At 45.4% G+C, this 23,664-nt stretch overlaps 2 protein-coding genes across 2 annotated transcripts in view; one reads left to right on the top strand and one right to left on the bottom strand.

Annotated features, from left to right (window-relative positions):
* The first annotated feature begins 4,862 nt into the window (after positions 1-4,862).
* Positions 4,863-6,035, top strand: LOC137526153 (uncharacterized). Its single transcript, XM_068247373.1, has one exon. It carries the CDS (start codon positions 4,863-4,865, stop codon positions 6,033-6,035), a length of 1,173 nt encoding a protein of 390 aa, XP_068103474.1.
* Positions 6,036-16,553: 10,518 nt separating this feature from the next.
* CCDC141 (coiled-coil domain containing 141) overlaps positions 16,554-23,664 on the bottom strand; it is a 268,731-nt gene continuing 261,620 nt past the window's right edge. Inside the window, exon 23 of the mRNA XM_068247372.1 lies at positions 16,554-16,815. Within this exon, the coding sequence (XP_068103473.1) occupies positions 16,554-16,815 (262 nt within the window). The remainder of the gene's footprint in view (positions 16,816-23,664) is intronic.

Below are 23,664 nucleotides of genomic sequence, written 5' to 3'. Positions count from 1 at the left end.
ATAGGAGTGCTAGGGGGGTGACAGGAGGTGATTGATGGGTGTCTCAGGGGGCGGTTAGAGGGGAAAATAGATGCAATCAATGCACTGGGGACGTGATCGGAAGGGGGTCTGAGGGGGATCTGAGGGTTTGGCCGAGTGATCAGGAGCCCACACGGGGCAAATTAGGGCCTGATCTGATGGGTAGGTGTGCTAGGGGGTGACAGGAGGTGATTGATGGGTGTCTCAAGGTGTGATTAGAGGGGGGAAATAGATGCAAGCAATGCACTGGCGAGGTGATCAGGGCTGGGGTCTGAGGGCGTTCTGAAGTGTGGGCGGGTGATTGGGTGCCCGCAAGGGGCAGATTAGGGTCTAATCTGATGGGTAACAGTGACAGGTGGTGATAGGGGGTGATTGATGGGTAATTAGTGGGTGTTTAGAGGAGAGAAGATCTGCGGGCGATCTATTGGTGTGGGTGGGTGATCAGATTGCCCGCAAGGGGCAGGTTAGGGGCTGTTTGATGGGTGGCAGTGACAGGGGGTGATTGATGGGTGGCAGTGACAGGGGGTGATTGATGGGTGATTGACAGGTGATCAGTGGGTTATTACAGGGAATAACAGATGTAAATATTGCACGGGCGAATTGATAAGGGGGTGTCTGAGGGCAATCTGAGCGTGTGGGCGGGTGATTGGGTGCCCGCAAGGGGCAGATTAGGGTCTAATCTGATGGGTAACAGTGACAGGTGGTGATAGGGGGTGATTGATGGGTAATTAGTGGGTGTTTAGAGGAGATAAGAGATGTAAACAATGGATTTGGGAGGTGATCTGATGTCGGATCTGCGGGCGATCTATTGGTGTGGGTGGGTGATCAGATTGCCCGCAAGGGGCAGGTTAGGGGCTGTTTGATGGGTGGCAGTGACAGGGGGTGATTGATGGGTGGCAGTGACAGGGGGTGATTGATGGGTGATTGACAGGTGATCAGTGGGTTATTACAGGGAATAACAGATGTAAATATTGCACGGGCGAATTGATAAGGGGGGGGTCTGAGGGCAATCTGAGCGTGTGGGCGGGTGATTGGGTGCCCGCAAGGGGCAGATTAGGGTCTAATCTGATGGGTAACAGTGACAGGTGGTGATAGGGGGTGATTGATGGGTAATTAGTGGGTGTTTAGAGGAGATAAGAGATGTAAACAATGGATTTGGGAGGTGATCTGATGTCGGATCTGCGGGCGATCTATTGGTGTGGGTGGGTGATCAGATTGCCCGCAAGGGGCAGGTTAGGGGCTGTTTGATGGGTGGCAGTGACAGGGGGTGATTGATGGGTGGCAGTGACAGGGGGTGATTGATGGGTGATTGACAGGTGATCAGTGGGTTATTACAGGGAATAACAGATGTAAATATTGCACGGGCGAATTGATAAGGGGGGGGTCTGAGGGCAATCTGAGCGTGTGGGCGGGTGATTGGGTGCCCGCAAGGGGCAGATTAGGGTCTAATCTGATGGGTAACAGTGACAGGTGGTGATAGGGGGTGATTGATGGGTAATTAGTGGGTGTTTAGAGGAGATAAGAGATGTAAACAATGGATTTGGGAGGTGATCTGATGTCGGATCTGCGGGCGATCTATTGGTGTGGGTGGGTGATCAGATTGCCCGCAAGGGGCAGGTTAGGGGCTGATTGATGGGTGGCAGTGACAGGGGGTGATTGACGGGTGATTGACGGGTGATTGACAGGTGATTGACAGGTGATTGACAGGTGATCAGGGGGGATAGATGCATACAGTACACGGGGGGGGGGGGGGGGGGGTCTGGGGGGGGGGTCTGGGGAGAATCTGAGGGGTGGGGGGTGATCAGGCGGGAGTAGGGGGCAGATTAGGGACTTAAAAATAAAATAGCGTTGACAGATAGTGACAGGGAGTGATTGATGGGTGATTAGGGGGGTGACTGGGTGCAAACAGTGGTCTGGGGGGTGGGCAGGGGGGGGTCTGAGGGGTGCTGTGGGCGATCAGGGGGCAGGGGAGGGGGAAATCAGTGTGCTTGGGTGCAGACTAGGGTGGCTGCAGCCTGCCCTGGTGGTCCCTCGGACACTGGGACCACCAGGGCAGGAGGCAGCCAGTATAATAGGCTTTGTATACATTACAAAGCCTATTATACTTGTTACATGCGGCGATCCGGGTGCTAGTAACCCGCCGGCGCTTCCGAACGGCCGGCGGGTTACAACGAACGGTGGGCGGAGCCAGTCCCCGGCGGCTGATCGCGTCACGAATGACGCGATCGCCGCACAGCCACTCCCGCAGCCGCCCCCGCCGATGGGCGTATTGCGGTCGTTTGGGCCCGGTCTTTGCCGCCGCCCATCGGCTGGGGGCGGTCCTCAAGTGGTTAAACTGGACAGACGTCATATATCCCCGCATTCTGAGAGAGTACCATCATCATCCATACAGAAATACTGTGTGTCACACAGAGTACAGTTCAGCTGTATATAGAAGACGAGATGCAAGTCAGCAAATACCAGATCACAGCACCAGAACAGCTGTGATACAAGAGGGCTATGACTACTTCATCCAATCACAATTCCCGTCCACCTTCCAGCTGCTTCTGGAGTTCTGTTTACTTCTTCAATTAACAGAGGTGATCTGCACAGAACAATCTGCTAATGACAAAATACCTGTTCAAGGTCACGGTGATTCCAGTCTAGGGATTTTATTCCCACCTGGTGTTTATTGCAGTCTACCGGTGGTGGGGTGTGTGCAGGGGAATCCTTTTAACCACTTGATGACCCAGCCTTTACCCCCCCTTAATGACCAGCGCTGTTTTTGCTGATCTGTTCTGGGTGGGCTCTACAGCCCCCAGCACAGATCAAACACCAGGCAGAGCGACCAGATCGCCCCCCTTTTTTCCCCACTAGGGAAATGATGTGCTGGGGGGGTCTGATCGCTCCTGCCTGCGTGTGGCTGGCGGGGGGGCACCTCAAAGCCCCCTCCATCGCAGGATTCCCCCTCTCCCTCTCCTCCCTCCCTTCCCCGGAGATCGGAGGCTGCACAGGAACGGATCTGTCCTGTGCAGCCTCTAACAGGCTCCTGCCTGTCATGTGATAGCAATCCCTGGCCGCTGATTGGCCGGGGATCGCTGATCTAGTACAACGCTGCTACTGTTAGCAGTGTTGTACAAATGTAAACAAAGCGGATTATTTCCGCTTGTGTTTACATTTAGCCTGCGAGCCGCGATCGGCGGCCCGCAGGCTATTCACGGAGCCCCCCGCCGTGAATTGACAGGAAACAGCCGCTCGCGCGAGCGGCTGTTTCCTGATTAATTAGCCTGCAGCTGGCGACGCAGATGTGCGTCGCTGGTCCTGCAGCTGCCACTTTGTCGACGCGCGTTATGAGTGCGCGGTCGACAAGTGGTTAAAGTGGTATGAAACACAAAATTGCATTACTGCTCTAAAGCATTAAACACAGTATAAAACTAATAGAACAAAAAAAAATATAGTCTGGTATAAAGTAACTGGAATGCAACGTTCTACTGGACTGAAGATAATTGTTAACATTGTCTGTTGCTGGACAATTCATCAGATTGTCTTGTGATTAAGTATTTCAAAGAGCAAACAAAGCATCGAGATAGGACGCCGCCAGACCATGAGACGGGTGGACACCATACACATGTTTGTGACATGCTTATACTTACCCCTGGATCCATAAGTGCATTTCCACTGCGCTGAGAGGGGCATCTGCTTTAATTGTATTTCGTTGCTTTAATTGTTTTACGCTATGGTGTCTTTTCTGTTTTTACCTCTATTTGAATAAATGCAAGAGTCGTTCATTTGAAGAAGGTCTGCAGTAGTATTATCCTGAGAGGACAGCATTGTTTAAAAAAAAAGCACTAGATCCACCTGACTGTGAGGTGGCAATGATCTGGTAAGGTCCTGCATGACAGGGGTGTGCTGTGTGGTGCGCACGGATTTTGATTCACTGGTCCTAGTCACAGACACATGGGCCCATATGCAAGTAACTTTTCCGACTGAGTTTTCTCGTAGGTGATATTTTCACACTGTATCAATAACATCTTTTAAAACCACCAACAAGCAAGAAAATTCTCAGAATAATTTTGACAGTACTTTTTCACCTACTTTTTGGTAAGATGAAAAATTACCTCCTAGGAGATAACTTAGAAGAAAAAGTGAATTGCATATCAACTCAGGTGTATTGCTGTGTGCTTATTCTTATGACAGTATTACACTATGTGACATGCTGGGGTTACAGTAAGAACTGTTGATTTCAATGTAAAACCACATGCATTGTGTTGGGAAAGTAGTGCATGTTGAGACTCCAATACACAGAGCTGCAGAAGGGAGAGGGACCCCAATACACAGATCAGGGGCGTAACTAGGAATCGCCAGGCCCCCCTGCAGAAATTTTGACCGGGCCCCCCCTCCACCCTGGGGCCCACTCAGGACCGTTTTTGGGGGCTGGAGGGGTCGCAGCATGAGGGGAGAGCTTGGTGGCACGTCGGTGGGGCTCCCTCACCTCGGGCTCTCCCCTCTGCACTCCCCTCTAGCATTGAATAAAGAGTATGCAGGCGGCGGGGCAGTGGCAGATACATACCTTCCGTGCGCTCCATGGATGTTTCTCTCTCTAGCTTCTGACGCGACTTCCTGTATAAACAGGAAGTCGCGTCAGACACTAGAGGGAGAAACGTCTGCGCTGGAGCGCACGGAAGGTATGTATCTGCCGCTGCCCCACCGCCTGCATACACTTTATTCAATGCTGGAGGGGAGAGCCCGAGGTGAGGGAGGGGGAGACAGTCCCCCCTCCCCACCAACGTGCCACCAAGCTCTCCCCTCATGCTGCGACCCCTCCAGCCCCCAAAAATGGCCCTGAGGGCCCCCCCCGCGAGAGCATGGGCTGCATCCCCTATTGTTACGCCCATGACACAGACCTGCGGAAAGGAGAGGGACACCAATTCACAGACCTGCAGAAAGGAGAGGGACCCCAATACACAGACCTGAAGAAAGGAGAGGGACCCCAATACACAGACCTGCAGAAAGGAGAGGGACCCCAATACACAGACCTGCAGAAAGGAGAGGGACCCCAATACACAGACCTGCAGAAAGGAGAGGGACCCCAATACACAGACCTGCAGAAAGGAGAGGGACCCCAATACACAGACCTGTGGAAAGGAGAGGGACCCCAATACACAGACCTGCGGAAAGGAGAGGGACCCCAATACACAAACCTGCAGAAAGGAGAGGGACCCCAATACACAGACCTGCAGAAAGGAGAGGGACCCCAATACACAGACCTGCAGAAAGGAGAGGGGCCCCAATACACAAACCTGCAGAAAGGAGAGGGACCCCAATACACAGACCTGCAGAAAGGAGAGGGACCCCAATACACAGACCTGCAGAAAGGAGAGGGATCCCAATACACAGACCTGCAGAAAGGAGAGGGGCCCCAATACACAAACCTGCAGAAAGGAGAGGGACCCCAATATACAGACCTGCAGAAAGGAGAGGGACCCCAATACACAGACCTGCAGAAAGGAGAGGGACCCCAATACACAGAACTGCAGAAAAGAGAGGGACCCCAATACACAGACCTGCAGAAAGGAGAGGGGCCCCAATACACAAACCTGCAGAAAGGAGAGGGACCCCAATACACAGACCTGCAGAAAGGAGAGGGACCCCAATACACAGACCTGCAGAAAGGAGAGGGACCCCAATACACAAACCTGCAGAAAGGAGAGGGACCCCAATACACAGACCTGCAGAAAGAAGAGGGACCCCAATACACAGACCTGCAGAAAGGAGAGGGACCCCAATACACAGACCTGCAGAAAGGAGAGGGACCCCAATACACAGAGCTGCAGAAAGGAGAAGGACCCCAATACACAGACCTGCAGAAAGGAGAGGGGCCCCAATACACAAACCTGCAGAAAGGAGAGGGACCCCAATACACAGACCTGCAGAAAGGAGAGGGGCCCCAATACACAGACCTGCAGAAAGGACAGAGACCCTACAGGTCCTTGGAGAAAAGAGGGACCCCCATAAACAAATATCCAGACTGGAGATGACTATCTCCATATACAGACCTCTGGAGAGGAAATACCCCTATGAACATGAGGGGAGCTCTCATAAATGGGATACGAAGAGGTTGCATACATATATATCTGATAATGTCCATTCATTTTATGATCTAGAATATGAGGTATAGCCTCTGTATATAGCATTCCTGCTCTGCTAGCGCAGGCTAGTCTTGGTATGCTGTTTTTTGGCAATATACGTTATAGTCTGATATGACCCAGGTGAGGGCTACAAAGTTTTACCACTTAATAGTGAACTGTCCTTGACACAGCTTATTTACTTGGTGTTAAACCGACAGATTATCAATAGGAAAACTGCCAAGAAAAATAACACCAAGACCAGCAAGAAAACTGTCTGTACAGCAGTTTTACCTAAACGGTTAACCCCGAATGATTACTAATGATTATTTCAAGAGGTGTTTACATTTGTACAATGCAACATACATACCATCTATCCACTGCAGGCGATGCAGCTAGTAGTAAGCAAGAGAAGCAGAGCAGAATATTGGCTTCTTGGAGACATGACAACCTATAGCAACGTATAGGAGGCAGAACCTCCCAAGTGGTTACCCACTCTGAGAGCTCGTTCACACTAGAGGTGTTTTTCTCATTTTTTAAGTGCTGGCGATTTTTCAAAACCTCCCTGAAAGCGCTTACACCATGAATCTCTATGAGAGAGTTCACATCTGAGCGGTTCGTTTCTGATCCGCTCAGAAAAGCGGTGCTTGGACCATGTTTTAGGTGATTTTGCCTCAATAGAAGGTATAGAAGGAAAAACGCAAAATGCTCACATAAACGCTTTGTGCTGCGATTGCGTTCAAGTTTTTAGAATAAATACATTAGCCTTGATTCACTAACTGGCACTAAGCCGGTTAGTGTGCCTTATCATTTAGTGGGCACAAACTACAGCGCTAACCTTATCTGAGGTTAGTGTGCCTTACCTGAGGTTAATGTGCCTTATCTGAGGTTAGTGTGCCTTATCTGAGGTTAGTGTGCCTTATCTGAGGTTTGCCTTATCTGAGGTTAGTGTGCCTTATCTGAGGTTAGTGTGCCTTATCTGAGTTAGTGTGTCTTATCTGAGTTACTGTGCCTTATCTGAGGTTAGTGTGCCTTACCTGAGGTTAGTGTGCCTTATCTGAGGTTAGTGTGCCTTATCTGAGGTTAGTGTGCCTTATCTGAGGTGTGCCTTATCTGAGGTTAGTGTGCCTTATCTGAGGTTTGCCTTACCTGAGGTTAGTGTGCCTTATCTGAGGTTAGTGTGCCTTATCTGAGGTTTGCCTTATCTGAGGTTAGTGTGCCTTATCTGAGTTAGTGTGCCTTATCTGAGTTAGTGTGCCTTATCTGAGGTTAGTGTGCTTTATCTGAGGTTAGTGTGCCTTATCTGAACTTAATGCCCCTTAAGTAGCTTTGTGCACACTAAAAGATGCACAAAGCTACATCGCGCACTGCACGATAACATCGCACCCGCTTTACTGTACATGATGCGACCTAAACGGCGCATCAGTGCACCGTTATTGTCACATCCTATGCGACCTTATGGCCGCATCATATACAGTATAGCGGGTGCAACGTTATCATCGCACCGCGCGCACACTTAGCGCCGGTTAGTGAATCAAGCCCATTGTATTTATTCTTTTCTGGATCAAGGAGTTCACTTCCTGACTGACGTCAGGAAGTGAAAAAACGCATTCGCTCTACAAAAGCGGTTAGAAAAGCGATTTTACAAAAAAAAGCAGCGCGCAGGTAATCGCCGGGAGAAGGAAAGAAAAATCGTGTCACAAAACTCCTAACGCAAACACGATCAGAACGCAGTGTGCACAAGGCCTAATTGGGGACACCTATCATTGCCTGATATTGCTATGGTGGTGGTAGGGGGGCAGGGTAGAATTTTAGCACCACCTCCTTGAGGAACCTTTGCACAGCCCTGACAGTGTGACATTGTGAACTGTATGTAACAGGGATGTGGATGGCAGTAATCACTGGAACAAGAAAAAGGCATTCCCCTTTACCAAAGCGGTGGGGAGAGGTGGGTTGGACAAGCTTTGCATTACTTGATGCATTACAAAGCTATGTACAACTTCAATCACATGCATTTTCAAGCTAAATTTGATTAATATTTAAATCATAATATTGATGGGAAAGGCTATGGTTTCAGTATACCTCCATTTGAATCAATGGGGTTGATATATCAACCAAAATAACTAGCATTGCTTCAGCAGAGCTCATTTAAAAACAGTTAGAGGCCGTTATGGAGGCTACACTCGCTCCTTGCAGCGTAGCGTGCCTTATTTTGTTACACGAGTTGCTTCCTTAGCAACACACACTCCTTTAAATAGCAGCCATACTAGTGAAGTATCACGGTTCATACTTCACAGAGGCGGCTGCTATTTAAAAGAGTGTGTGTTGCAAAGGAAGCAATGCGTGTAACAAAATAAGGCACACTGCGCTGCAAGGAACGAGTGTAGCCTCCATAGCGGCCGCTAATTGTTTTTTAATGAGTGCTGCTGAAGCAACGCTCGTTATTCTGGTGGATGAATCTACCCCAATGTATATATTAAATAATATGTCTAATGCTACTAAAAAAAAATACTTCTGTAGTGTATTACCTTCCACAAACATTTTGAACAGATTTGACACTGAAGCTGGCTGCCTGCCTGTTGAATCTGCAGATGAATAATAATAATAATAATAATAATATTATATGCTTGTCTGTGAAATCTACATTTCAATAGTTCTGCCAGTCAGTGGCCTCTATCTGTTTTGGCTGTGATATTCTGTAGGTGGAGTACACATTGCTTATTTTTCTCTCTTGGAAAGCACTGAGGACATGTCTCCATTAGCAGAGACCTCAATACCATATGTGTACATTACACCAGCACAAATAGCTCTATCCTTGTTTTTACTCACATGTTTTGTAGATCTGTTCTATGCTGTATGTATATACTATCCTGTGAATGTGCTTTTTTTCTACTTCCCTGTCACAAGCAGGAACAGGAAGAGGTGTGGGAGGAGAGATGACCAGATGTCACTACAGATCACTCAGACACAGGCACCTATAGTGGGATTGCATGGATAGGGAGGGTATTTGGGAAGCTTTCAAAGCAGCATATTGTACAGAGGTTATAGACATTGGATTCGGAGCACACTGTACATATTCAGATTGCTGTGGTATGCTGGATGTTTTTTCTTTCTTTCTTTCTTTTTTTTTTTTTAACAATATGCCATTGGGGAATTCTCATGTGTGCCTAGATAAGTAAATTGAGAATATAGTCATCAGTACACTAATATGATTCCACACAGTCTGCCATGAATATAGCGCCCTTTTCTAATGACTGTGATCAGATCTGAAAATCAGATCGGCTGGCGGCTGCAATAATCTGGTGTACCCAGGGGCACCCAGGATTATCACTGTAAATGGTGGTGCTCATTTTCCATTGCAGGAATTTTTACCTAAACACAATCGCACTGCTTGCTGCAGTTTTCCTGTGATTACGCTTAGGTTGTAGTTGAGCGCACAAAAATTGCATAGCAAGCGTGGTACTATGTGATATTCATGCGATTCACCTACTTGACATGACGCCACCATCTCTCGAAAATCGCAAGTGTGCCGTACATAACAGTGAGCACACAAAAAATTAGGCTGCCTGCAAGCACAGGTAAACATGTTTGGAAAATAGCTGCAAATGGTGGTCACAATGGCAGCACATTCACAATCGTCATATGCAGTGGAAAAGGGCTCTAAGGCCAAGTAGCCTTACCAACCTCCCTGCAGTGCAATGTCGGCATTACCATATAGGTAAAGGAGGCAATAGTTAAGAAGGTCATTTCGGCGCACGCTGTTCCCCACACTGCGCCTGACCTGGGCACTGCCATAGACCTAATGTTATGTCTATTACTGCGCTGCAGTGTAATTCAGGTGCCGAATAACTTCCTCCTCCAAGTTGCTGTGACTCGGAGGGGGAATAGTAATTAACGCCACCCAGGATTTGTGCGGTAGCAGGGTGAGCCAAATGACGGCTCACCCTGCGCCAAAGTGATCGGGTGGTGAAAATCCATATACAGTATGCAGCAATTGCCCATATTGCTGCTGGGCCGCCCCAGGTCGCCCATGACTTGTGCTTCCCTGTGGTTTTCCAGTGAGCCTTGACGGCAGAGCATGAGTATTCTGCCTCACCTCTTGGTCAGGAGCAAGACCGATAGGGTTATCAAAAAACAAAGGAGCTCTGTGCACAGCCATTTAATCTGGATGACAAGTTTTGATTTTACACGAAATGAGACACATACCACTATTCATTTTTTTAGATTATGTTTTATTAAATGTCACTGCGAAGCACTGTAGTTTAAATGTAACAGAACCATAACTCCCAGTTTTTTAAATGGTAAAGAGGAACACCTTTTAGTGCAAAAATATGAAGGTAAAGGATATGCCCCCAGAACACCTTCATCTATGGGGACCATGAAGAATGCAGAAGCAAAAGTAAATTTTCTTTCCTCGGTTACAAAAGAATCTGGAAAAAACCTCCTACGGTAAAAAATGTAATACTTAAGAGGTTGCAAGTAAGAGCCCTATACCACTGCAAATCATCATCGCATTTGCAGATGTGCTGTGATTCTGATCGCAATTTGCAGCTATTTGCCAAGTGCAATTCCCATTGTGTTGTGGTGCATTCTGACATTCCTTTAGTTATATAACCCCTTCCTCAAACACTGAAAGTTAACGCTTTTGCTCAGGGTTCCTACATTTTACAATACAACATCAGTCCAAACTGATTTTATTTATCGTGTGTCACCGCGGATAGGCCGACTTTTTGACACTCAGATTTTGGGTGTAAAGTGAAGGGGCAGCCTGTCCACCGGGGATATGTGACAGTAAGCCTGGAGCTCTAGTGACTATTTCAGAAGCTGCACGGGACACTAGAGGACACAAGCCGGTGCAAGGACAGGTAGTCACACATGGTGAAGCATGTGCAAATGCACACTCTTCAACCCCCAGCACGCTACAATGAGGGGCTATGGTGGCACATTAACTTTTGGCCTAAATTGCGGGAGAGCTTATCTGTATGTTTTGAAGTAGAGAAAGCGCTGTCTTATTTGCTTTGTGATTACTTCATTACAAGACGATAATTTGTCTAGGAATTGAAAAAGTACCAAAAAGTAGATGAAAAATTACTATTAAAATTATTTTGAGTATTTTCTTGCTTGCTGGTGGCTTAAAAGGTATCAAATTGACAATATGTGAAAATATAACCTAGGAGAAAACCAGGAGAAAAAGGTACCATATTTGCCGCCGTATAATTCGCACTTTTTCTTCCACAAAATGGGGAGAAAAAGTCCCTGCGTGTTACATGCCGAATATAAGATTTATGAATGCCTTCTGATACGAAACATCGGGGAGTACTGTGTCACCCTTGTGTCTCCTGCTCCCAGGTGTAGCCTGCTCGGTCCCCTCGCGTGTAAGTAGGAGAAGCGGCAGCATGTCTCACCACATAAATGGATCTAGCGGAGAACACAAACCTTTCATCTTCCGCATGGCTCTCCTGCATCATCAGCAGAAGCCGTCACTAGGGGGAGCCGCCCATCTCATACTCACACACGAGGGGCAGAGCAGGCTACACAGGGGAGCAGGAGGCACACCGGGAGGGGGGCAGAGGAGTCAAAATTAGGGACACAGAAGGCCACAATGGGGACAGAGGTGGCAAAAGGAGGACACAGGAGGCATAACGGAACACAGGAGGCAAAATGGGGCACACAGGAGGCAAAACGGGGACAGAGGAGACCACACTGGGGATAGAAGGCGCCACACTGGGGACAGAAGGGGACACACTGGGGAGAGAGGGGGTCACAGGAGGACACGATAATTGGGGAGAACATCTACAAGACACTCCTGGACAATGGACACACAAGGTTAAGTATATATTTTTTTGCCCTTTAAATTGAGGTGTGACTTAGAATTCGGAGCATTTTATACGGCGGCAAATATAGGTAATTGCGTATGGGCCATTATGTTCCCTTATGCTGCAGTGTACATTTATTTACAGCACTATTCCCATTCCATGTGCAGCATCCTATTCTATCTTCAGCCATCCATAAGCAGCAACTCTCATCTTTCATGTTCTACCTCTCCTTTACATTGTTCCTATCTAATCTGTATCCCCTCATCCATGTGTAGAAACCTTATTCTTTCATGTGCAGCCCTCCCCCATCTTCATGTGCAGCAGATACATTATCTCTATGAAGCAGACCTCACTGTTCCATATAGTCTTTCTATTCCACATACAACATCCCTTCCAATCACAGGCCCTTATTCAATTCACGTTTTCTCCTAGGAGATCATTTTTCATTTTTACTTTAAAATAACTTTTCAGCACTCTGCAATTCAAAAAGTACCAAAACGTAAGTGAAAAAGTACTATTAAAATTATTCTGAGTATTGTGTTGCTTGCTGGTGGCGTAAAAGGCATTTTATTGATAAGGTGTGAAATATTACCTAGGAGAAATCTTAGGAGCGGAAGTAAATTAAATAAGGGCCTACATATCAACAAGCAAGCTTTGGCTAACCAAAGGATTCTATTTCATACGGCCGGATAAGATAAGCATGTTCTGGATAGAAAAAAATAATCAGTACAGTTATTAGTCACTTATGCTTCAGTATATACAGTAACAGTGAATTCAAATGCATGGATTCACTACAGTGTCACTTTAAAGAGCAACTTTAACCCAGGATTGAACTTCATCCTAATTAGTTCCTAATTAGTAGACAGGGTCCTGGCTGTTAACCATGTTGCATTGTGGAAGATAACCTGTTGTTGCCAGGCAAGCAATGTTGTTGCCAGGCAAGCAGTACTTCTCTCTGTGCATAAAAATCTTTATTGAGGTTAAACCCTTACCACGGTGTGAAGTCACTGCATTGGACATGACAGTTTCCTGTCTGTAAGCCTCATTGCATTGTGGGACACAACCGCTGTTTCTACCAGCCAAGCAAACAGTATCTCTCTCTCTCTCTCTCTCTCTCTCTCTCTCTCTCTCTCTATATATATATATATATATATATATGTATATATATATATATATATATATATATATATATTGTATATAGCCCATCACATTGTTGGCCGGCGTGTAGATAATGGCTGTTTGTTTTTTTCAATGCCTGCCAACACTAAAGATGCTGACCTATAGGCTCACTAAAGATCAACCAACATCAACAAATTACACAGCGAGTATTAATTATCTGTTTAACGCAGTGCTGGGCCGAAATTACGCATTAGCGTAATTACGCATCGTAATTCACTACAAATGCACCGTAAGCGTTACGTGTAAGGTTACGGTATTACGCGTAGACCGTAGGTTACGTAACGTTATTACGCGTAACAAATTACGCGTAAGACAGTAAACTCCCATTGAAATTACACAGTCTGCCGTAATCGTGTAATATTACGCTCCCGTATAATATGAAAAAGCCGCCGACTTTAAGGGTTAATAGCAAAGCCCCCTTAAGTGCTAAGAGCCTCAAATTTGGAGAATATATTAAGGAGATCATAAGGAATAAGAGGAAAAATTTTTTTTTCAAAAAGACCTTATAGTTTTTGAGAAAATCGATGTTAAAGTTTCAAAGGAAAAATATATACATTTAAAAACCCGCCAACTTTAACGGTTAATAGCAAAGCCTGCTTAAAATTTAGGAACACCAAATTCACAGGGTATATTTAGGGGATCAGTGGGAATAAGAGGAAAAAAATGTTTTTCAAAAAGACCTTATAGTTTTTGAGAAAATCGATGTTTAAGTTTCAAGGGCAAAAATGTCTTTTAAATGCGGAAAATGTCAGTTTTTTTTGCACAGGTAACAATAGTGTTTTATTTTCATAGATTCCCCCAAGTGGGAAGAGTTTTACTTACTTCGTTCTGAGTGTGGGAAATATTAAAAAAAAACGACGTGGGGTCCCCCCTCCCAGACCTCTTTAACCCCTTGTCCCCCATGCAGACTGGGATAGCCAGAATGCGGAGCACCGGCCGCGTGGGGCTCCGCACCCTGACTATACCAGCCCGCATGGTCCATGGATTGGGGGGTCTCGGAAGGGGAGGGGCAGCCAAGCTTTCCCCTCCCCCTCCGAGCCCTTGTGCAATCCAAGGACAAGGGGCTCTTCTCCACCTCCGATGGGCGGTGGAGGTGGAGGCCGCGATTTCCTGGGGGGGGGGGGGGTTCATGGTGGCATCTGGGAGTCCCCTTTAAAAAGGGGTCCCCCAGATGCCCACCCCCCGACCAGGAGAAATGAGTATAGAGGTACTTGTACCCCTTACCCATTTCCTTTAAGAGTTAAAAGTAAATAAACACACAAACACATAGAAAAAGTATTTTAATTGAACAAAAAACATAACCACAAAAAAGTCCTTTAATATTCTTAATTAACCATTAATACTTACCTGTCCCTTTAAAAGCCAGTTCCCACGCAATATCCTCGGAAATATACTAATCAGTTACAATGTAACAAAGTTGTTACAATGTAACAACTTTGTTACTTTGTAACACCACCGCACCCGACGTCACTCGCCGCTCACCCGCCGGCCGCCGCATACACTCTAAGTCCCCGCCGGCTCCCGCCGTCCACTCCGCCCACACCTGTCACCCATATACATGCTGGCACCCATGGGTGCCAGCATGTATATAGGTGACATGTGGGAGAGGCGGGGAGGGCAGCGGAGCCGGCGGGGACTTAGCGTCCTGAACCCGACAGAGCTCTGAGCTATATAGCTCAGAGCTCTCTAAAGCATCTTTGTATTTGGGCTCCAAGGAGCCCCATTGGTCCTTAGCAGACCAATGGGGTTCCTTCTGTTTTTTGTTCAATTAAAATACTTTTTCTATGTGTTTGTGTGTTTATTTACTTTTAACTCTTAAAGGAAATGGGTAAGGGGTACAAGTACCTCTATACTCATTTCTCCTGGGAAGGGAGGGATGGGCATCTGGAGGAGCCCTTTTTAAAGGGGACTCCCAGATGCCACCATGAACCCCCCCCCAGGAAATTGCGGCCTCCACCTCCACCGCCCATCGGAGGTGGAGAAGAGCCCCTTGTCCTTGGATTGGACAAGGGCTCGGAGGGGGAGGGGAAAGCTTGGCTGCCCCTCCCCTTCCGAGACCCCCCAATCCATGGACCATGCGGGCTGGTATAGTCAGGGTGCGGAGCCCCACGCGGCCGGTGCACCGCATTCTGGCTATCCCAGTCTGCATGGGGGACAAGGGGTTAAAGAGGTCTGGGAGGGGGGACCCCACGTCGGTTTTTTTTAATATTTCCCACACTCAGAACGAAGTAAGTAAAACTCTTCCCACTTGGGGGAATCTATGAAAATAAAACACTATTGTTACCTGTGCAAAAAAAACTGACATTTTCCGCATTTAAAAGACATTTTTGCCCTTGAAACTTAAAAATCGATTTTCTCAAAAACTATAAGGTCTTTTTGAAAAAAAATTTTCCTCTTATTCCCACTGATCCCCTTAATATACCCTGTGAATTTGGTGTTCCTAAATTTTAAGCAGGCTTTGCTATTAACCGTTAAAGTCGGCGGGTTTTTAAATGTATATATTTTTCCTTTGAAACTTTAACATCGATTTTCTCAAAAACTATAAGGTCTTTTTGAAAAAATTTTCCTCTTATTCCTTCTGATCTCCTTAATATATTCTCCAAATTTGAGGCTCTTAGCACTTAAGGGGGCTTTGCTATTAACGCTTAAAGTCGGCGGCTACCTAACATTGATCCATGCGTCAACTTTTCCGCTTGGCAGCATGACCTTACGCATTAATTGCTAGTAGGATTTTACGCGTAAGCCTATAACGTAACAACCTGAATTACGGTATTCTTACACGTAATTGCGTAAGGGCTATGCGTAATTACAGACATGTACCGAAATTGAATGTCTACGCCGTAAGCGTAATTCCGTAATGCGTAATAGCGTAAAATTACGCGTAATGATCCGTAAGCGTAGCTTTTTCCATTACGCCCAGCACTGGTTTAACGATCTTCAATTTTTTATCTTCTCACTTTGCTATGTCGTGATGTTTTTCCCTCCTGCTACTATTAATTTTGGTAAAGTTGCTCTTTAAATTACAAGGTGGTGTATAGGGCAATGGCAAGTTTTTATCAAACTTCAAAACACTGTACAATACTAAACAGAGAATGGGACATACCTCAATTACCATACCGTAAGAAGAGGCATCCTGATGCGCCTAAAGTTGTGGCGCCCTAGACGTTAGCCTAGGTGGCATTGCCACACATTTCTTCTTGCACTATTTTAATTAAAAATAAATATTACGATATTTTCAATTCTGTATATTTACAGTCCATTGGAATCCTCAGACTTCAGTTTGTACCATAATCATGTCACATAGTGTATGTGTGTTGGACTGTCCCTAGCTCAGTAACGGTGTCTGTGGTCATTGTTTTCATATACAGCTAGCTGTATTCCCATTATTTAAACTCTGAACTCATGCAATTCATGTTCTCACAAGTTGTTAATCTTCCTATAAGAGTATCCAGTACAGGAGTGACACACAAACATAGATAATCAGCAAGGTCATCCACTTGACTCTTGAAATGGTTTGATTAAGTTCCTGGACTTTGGCTTCAGTGCCAGAAGCGATCATAGCTTTATAGATGGAGTTGTGAGCAACATATTGATCAGAATCCTTCTTACACAGCTCTTGACTGATGAAAGTGCGGCTGGCTCCCTTTCCACTGTTGGCTTCCTGATCTTTTGTAAAGGGTTTCTTATTCTTTCTGCACCTGAAGCAAAGAGTTAGTATTTGTGTCAGGTTCATACAGCAAAATCCTAACATGTTAAAAGACATTCTAATATCACAGTGAACAAAATTAGTCAGAAAAGATGCTATAGCTTCTGCAGTGCTATGGAGTTGGGTGCAGTGTTCTGTCAGGTGAAGCTGAATAATGGGGCATGGGTAAGGAGGTAAAAACTGGAAGTGCACTGCTGCTAGGAGAGTTATATTGCAGTTGTCAGTAACAGGAGAAAAACTGCATGTCTTGATGAGTATGTCAATACGTTGTGGCTGTTAGACACAGGTATTAAAGTAAAGCTCTGTAAGGTGCTATGGGATTGAACATGCAGTAGGAAAAGAAATACCTTAGGTTACGTATACAGTGGTGAGTTTCAGTGTGACAAGATGGCTTCTTTATAATGTGGCTTGCCACACTGCTATGCACCACCCATAGGAAGTTGTGTGTGTGTGTGTGGGGGTGAGATTATTGGTGCCACCTTCAGATCATCCTGGTCCCCAGTGCAGTGTCTGGGGACAGGTAAAAGTTGAGACACCTTGCTGCTGCACGCACTCTGTGCAGCCACGCCCATTTTCTTATTTCTTTAGTGAATTACAATCGAAGGAAATCAGCAATATAATATTTATTTCCTGTTTTCATTGGCATTGATAATTCGATACATTGGGCTACATTGTATTCACACACAAAAAAAACTTGACATGTGGCTGCAGACAGCGGAATTAAGTAAGTCCCGGTAAACTTAATGCGCTTTGTCTACAAAGGTTACATTAACCACTCTTTTGTGAAAATTACCCATTAACTTTAATGGAGAAAAGGTGCATCTAGTCTCAACCTTCACATACTTTTCCTATATAATCAATAGCTCCCAACTGTCCCTCTTTTGGAGGGGCAGTCCCTTTTTGAGAAACCAATCTCTCTGTCCCTCTTTCTTCCTCATTTGTCCGTATATAAGGACTGATGTACAGGTCTATGTAAATATATGTATTTTTCTACTGAAAAATGTGTTTAGTTGACTATTTTCAAATGTTAATATGAAATGAACCAGGATAGAAAATACCAGTGTGGTTTGAATTATAAAACAACTTATTACTCTTGAAAAAATGTTATAGTATGTGTGACTATGGGTGTTTTGGGGGCATGGGTAGAGGTGTGGCAGGGGTGTGGCTTAAGTGTCCCTCTTTCTGATCTCAAAAAGTTGGGAGGTATGTATAATCCACTAATAATACATTTTGCAATGGCACAAATCAATGTCACCAATGTGTTTTAAGTCCCTGTAGGAACTGAAAGGGAAATTCCAGTTTTGGTGAAAACTGTAAAATCCTCAATGATTCCATATTGGCTATATATGTATCACGGATTAATGGCAAACCATTCACACTGAATCCATTGTGACGCACATTGGGGTACATTGCAATGAATTTAAAAAACAAGAGTCTTTCTGCACTGCACATGTCGCAATGCCCAGTACCTCATCACCATTCATTTGTAAGGCATGTACCGCATGAGGTGTCCAGTAACGCACTTTGGCTTCTGTTATCCTAACAGAACCCAAAGCACTACGGAGGCCAAGTGCAGATGCTTATGCATCCCATTACGGGACCATTGCTGTGCTTTGCTGTGTGATTATAACTTACGTTACAGCACACAGGAACATGCATAGTGCGAGCACACTCTTACAGGAACCAGTAGGTAGGAGCCACAGGAATTGAACAGAGGCGCCAACAGGATAAAATTTATGAAAAATGTTAAAATTGCTGAGGAGGCAGTGGTGGACTTACCTCCTCAAAGCAGACATGAAACTGTCAATTTTCAAAGGTTTAGGTTTGTTAATAAACTCCTAAAAAAACAGTTGCAATGCGTTGCACAGGTGTGGCTCGCTTCATCAGGCAATAGGGGATGGAGCATACAGCAACAAGAGTCTATGTCTCAGCCTAGCGCCTCTGTGACAGAGGAGGTATGTCCCCCACTGCCTCCTCAGCAATTTTAAAGTTTTTAGCATATTTTATCCTGTTTGCGCCTCTGTTCATATCCTGCGATACCTGTGTCCATCCCTGGTGGAGGGGTGATATACCCCTTTCTTTCCGATCTACAGTGAGCGACTTCTTAATCCTGAGTGGGGTCAGGTCTTAATCTCCCCACCTGCATTTACAGTGGTTGTCTATCGGGTAACCCTGGTTTGTGAGTATCAATTTACTTACACTATCCATCAAATCCAATACATACTACACTATATTGGGCTCTCTGTGTTTCTCTTTTTGTATTCACCACAGTAGGTAGGAGTGTCAAAGTTTGCTGCCATTCAGTGGATTAGTGCAGGTGACAAGAATGGATATGAAATTAATAATACTCCTGTTGCACGCTGGGAACTTCTGGTCAGTCAAACGTATGCCTAAAGGAGTGTGGAGTGTGCTGCTACTAAGGCTGTAAATAGGAGTTAACTACAAGGGAGCAGCCCCTGCGACTGCAGGGGGGGGGGGGGGGGCAGAGCTGTAAGAAGCCCCAACCACTACTTCACTCCCTCTGATACAGGGGTCCATCCATTAGCTCAGCTGTTTTTGTGGCTACACTTGTTATAGGTGTAAAGATTATGATGTCCACACTTGTTTTATGATCCTTGTAAGATGGGTCCAGGCTTTGAGGGTCACTAGGAGTTGGCAAAGGGAAGAGTGTGATTTTTGCTAAAAGTTTTGCTGCGGTCCCCCATGATTTATAGTTTCGCCCCTGGCTGTAAAGAACAGTTTCACGTTTGGAAATTCGTAGAAGGCTGCAGAATGAAATGGAAAGATAATGTTAATAACATTAAATTGCAGAAAGACTTGTGCAGCACCCAGCTAGGTTTTAGTCTTTAGCATTTCTTTACACTAGTCTATTTGGATACAGTTGCACTCTATAGACATTAGTGGAAAAATAAAACATTTAACTTTTAAACTTTTTAAGTTTACTCTTTAACATTTATCCTAAATTGTCCAGTGTTGTTCCAAAACTGTTTTTTTTTGGGTGGTGATTCTGACACTCCATAGGACAGAAACACCCTCAGCTACGGACACTGGCTATCACGCTGATATGTGAAGAGATCTAGCGTAACTAGTGTAAATCTCAGTTCTAGTGAGAAAGGCGTAGTCAGGTTCAGGCCGAAGTCGTTCACAAGAGCAGATGAGTGAACGACAATAGAGCTAGGCAAAATCGTAGTCAATTAGCAGGCAGGGTTATACACATAAGTCAGATGTCAGTCGTATTGGAAGGATCAAACAGTAGCAAAGTCAGGGACAGGCCGAATTATACACATATCAAATGGCAGTGGTACAGAAGGGCTAGGCAAGAGTGAGGTCAAGTGGCAGGCGAAAGGTCGGTACACAGATAATATACAATATTACGATATGATAATATTACAAATATATAATACTACAAAATAATAAGACTGACTGACTAGAGTACATATATATCGCGCTGATGCGCAATATATGAAATGTAGCTCTCAATTTCTCACTAGCTAGGGCCAAGAACCAGCGAACTGATTAGTATCAAGGCCAATGAGCAAGTGAATACTCTGGCCTTAAGTACCCAGGAGGCAGAGCAAAAGCCCAGCCCCCAGAATTGACAGCACCTCCTGCAAAAAAGGTGTCAGCTGATGACATCACAGCTGACACCCCATCAGGCACGCCTCCTCAGCCTATAAAGGCAGTTCTGAGCTGCGCGCGTCCTGCCAGAAACAACACGCCGACCCACATCTACAGGGGAGCTGGGGATGCCATCATGCTGATTCACATCTACAGGGGAGTCGGGGATGCGTTTGACCAAAGAGGAAGAGGAAGCTTCCTCCAGCTGCTCCACACTATCAGAACAGCCTCCAGAGACTATACCAGATAAGTTTGTTACACTGGCGTATGAAAGCAGGCAGGCAGAACGAGGCAAGCAACTGATGGTGACGCTGACACCACACCCACCACTCGCTTGCCAGCTGGGAGTATGCCATTCTACCCAGACACAGCCATGCTCAACTTCAATCCCATTAGTATACTTTGAAGCATTCCCTCATTATCCCCATATTTTCCCAGAGTGGACTTCTAGGAGGTAGTGAGGAGCTACAGCCACCTTTCCTTAGACATGTTAGAAGGATAACTTTTAGAGGTCTAACTAAAATGAATACTTTGCTCATTTGAGAATAAGCCTTTTAACTGTTAAATTCCTTCTTGTTTTATGGTATTCTAGAAAGAAGGCAGACACAAAAGGGAGAAGATAAGAAGGCTTTAAGAGTTATTATTAATTTATATAATGCCAACATATTAAGTAGTGCTGCACAAATGACGAAACATGTTGGGCGGAGCTAGAATGTGGAAGTGAGGTGTGGAGTTGGTGTCCTATGTGCAGATAGATAGCTAGTGGGACTGGAGTGGTGAGAATGTCCGTGAAAATGGTTAAGAGCGCACTAATCCATGGCAAGGATTGCAAACAGCCAGCCAGTGGCCAGCATGTGGGGGAGACTAGAGCCCATTTTAAATTAAGCTAAGTGAATTTTGAAGTCTTCAAATTGTGAGTGCACATTCTTTTTATATATGAATAAATGTAACCAATTTTACACTATGGGATGCATTTTTATTTGAGGTAATTTGGAGAAATATACCTTGCACTTGACTGTTGAGGAAAAGGATGTTGATAGTAAAGAGGAGAGTGTATCTGGGATTCTCGATGCAGATCTGGAGAGGTGGAGGATGGCGCAGGAGGACGGCGAGGGAGCGATCCATCTGGAGGGTGCTGGAGGAAGCCCCATTTATGCATAATTTTCCTAAATCCCCCATCTCAGGTACATTTTAAGTGTCCCAATGCACATACAGACCTGGTTGGGTTCATCCATTTGGTGAGCCCCTAACTACCGGGTGTGGTGGAGGTTAAGCTACATTTTTCAGTTAACATTTATGCAAGAGAAGTGTGGGGGACTACACCCCAAGAGATGGATGCTCATTGATTGGATTTTGGAACTTTCTTTTGACTTAAAGTGACCTTGAGATGGGGTCACACCAATAAAATATATATACCCGGGGCTTCCACCATTCCACTCCCCGTTCTTCCACCATTGGCCCCAGAAATTCCTACGGGGCCAACTGCACATGCGTGGCAAGACTTTCACGTCACCTGGAGCATTCTGCGCCTGCACACTAGTACTGCCCTGCCACAGAACGCTCCCGGCGATGGTAGCGAGATGGGGAGCACACGTGGCCTGGTGATGTGCTGACTGGTGCCGAATGGTGGATTTTTCTGGGCCAGTTGCAGGCTAAGGAGAAGGCGACTGAGAATGACAAGGGAGCGATCAGGAAGGATGGGGGCTGGAGGAAGTCCCAGGTATGTATACATTTTTTAAGGGGCTCCATCCCAGGTGTGTACACACTTTAAAGCTATGAAGAGCCCCCTTGTTTCCTTTTTATAAAGGAGGTGATCAACTGCAAGATGCATACATTTTTTGTCATTTTTGCATAACTCACTTTAAGGAACTTGTGCTGTCGTGTAACAATTGGCCTTCTAGAGGAAAAAATTCTTTCTGATGCCTATTTTTAAACTCTGCCTTTAACATTAAACTTTTTCCTGGTGCTTAGTCCTAACCCATAAAACATATCTACCCTAACCCTATCCCCTAATCTTAACCCTCCTAGGCTACTTCTAACCCACTCATCTTTCGTTTCCTCCAATGTCAGAGTCAAATCCAACCCCCATCTACCTGTAGTTTTCAGCACTGGCTTCTGGCTATGTAATCTCCAAATGCCACTGCCCAAATTAACCCACTGTAGCCAACAATAAACAACTATTTTAACCAATTCCTTTGACTCAGCATTTGACTTTTTTTTTGGTTAGAAGACAATGTTAAAGAGGAACTCCAGTGAAAATAATGTAATTAAAAAAAGTGCTTTATTTTTACAATAACTATGTATAAATTATTTAGTCAGTGTTTGCCCATTGTAAAATCATTCCTCTCCCTGATTTACAGTCTGACATTTATCACATGGTGACATTTTCATGGCTGGCAGGTGATGTCAGTAGAAGGAGATGCTGCTTGCTTTTTTGACAGTTGGACCCAGCTGAAAGCAGCTGTTATGTCCCACAATGCACCGAGGTTCACAGACAGGAAACTGTCAGGACCATGGTCCTGACATCCCACTGTGGGAGGGCTTTCAGCACAATATCAGCCATACAGATCCCCCTGATGATCTGTTAGTGAAAAGGAAAAGATTTCTCATGGGAAAGGGGGTATCAGCTACTGATTGGGATGAAGTTGAATTCTTGGTCACAGTTCCTCTTTAAGCAGAGTCATGGATGATGTAGGGGCCTTGCATTACAATCACTACAGTTGCTAATGGCTCTGCTAAAACACACATATTCCAAACTCCCTTTGTAAATGGTATTCTAGAACAGCCATATCTGATTATCCTCACACCTAAGAGTGAGAGTTTACTTCCTAATTTCATGTAGTACACAAGGCCTGTGAAATCTTTCGAGAGATCTATGATCTTTGTACAGGGCTGGTAAAAAGGGGAATAGGTAACATAACCCATCCCATGTCATGCAGGCCAAGGCTTAGCAAGTGTCATTTTGCTGGTCATTAGATATGTCTTGGCAGGGAATGGTGGAAAATCAAGACTAACCATACAGCACTTCAAGGAACAGATACATAAAAATGAGAGCTTTCTTCCTGCCTCCTGTTGTCCTCATGGCCTCTGAAGTCTTTTGAGAGATCTACACAACGCCCAGAGCTCACAGGTAGGGAAAATTGTGACACAACATATCCCATGACAAGTAGACAAAGGCTTGGCAAGCTTCACGATGCTGATCATAAGATATATGTATTGGATT

Source organism: Hyperolius riggenbachi, chromosome 7, assembly GCF_040937935.1.
Source record: "Hyperolius riggenbachi isolate aHypRig1 chromosome 7, aHypRig1.pri, whole genome shotgun sequence".
Lineage (NCBI taxonomy): Eukaryota > Metazoa > Chordata > Amphibia > Anura > Hyperoliidae > Hyperolius > Hyperolius riggenbachi.
Note: the sequence above shows the minus strand (reverse complement) of the source record. Positions and strands in the feature narration are given on the sequence as shown.

Bases quoted from the DNA above. Each gene is read 5' to 3' on its own strand.
- LOC137526153 (XM_068247373.1), top strand. From the start codon at position 4,863: ATGGGCTGCATCCCCTATTGTTACGCCCATGACACAGACCTGCGGAAA.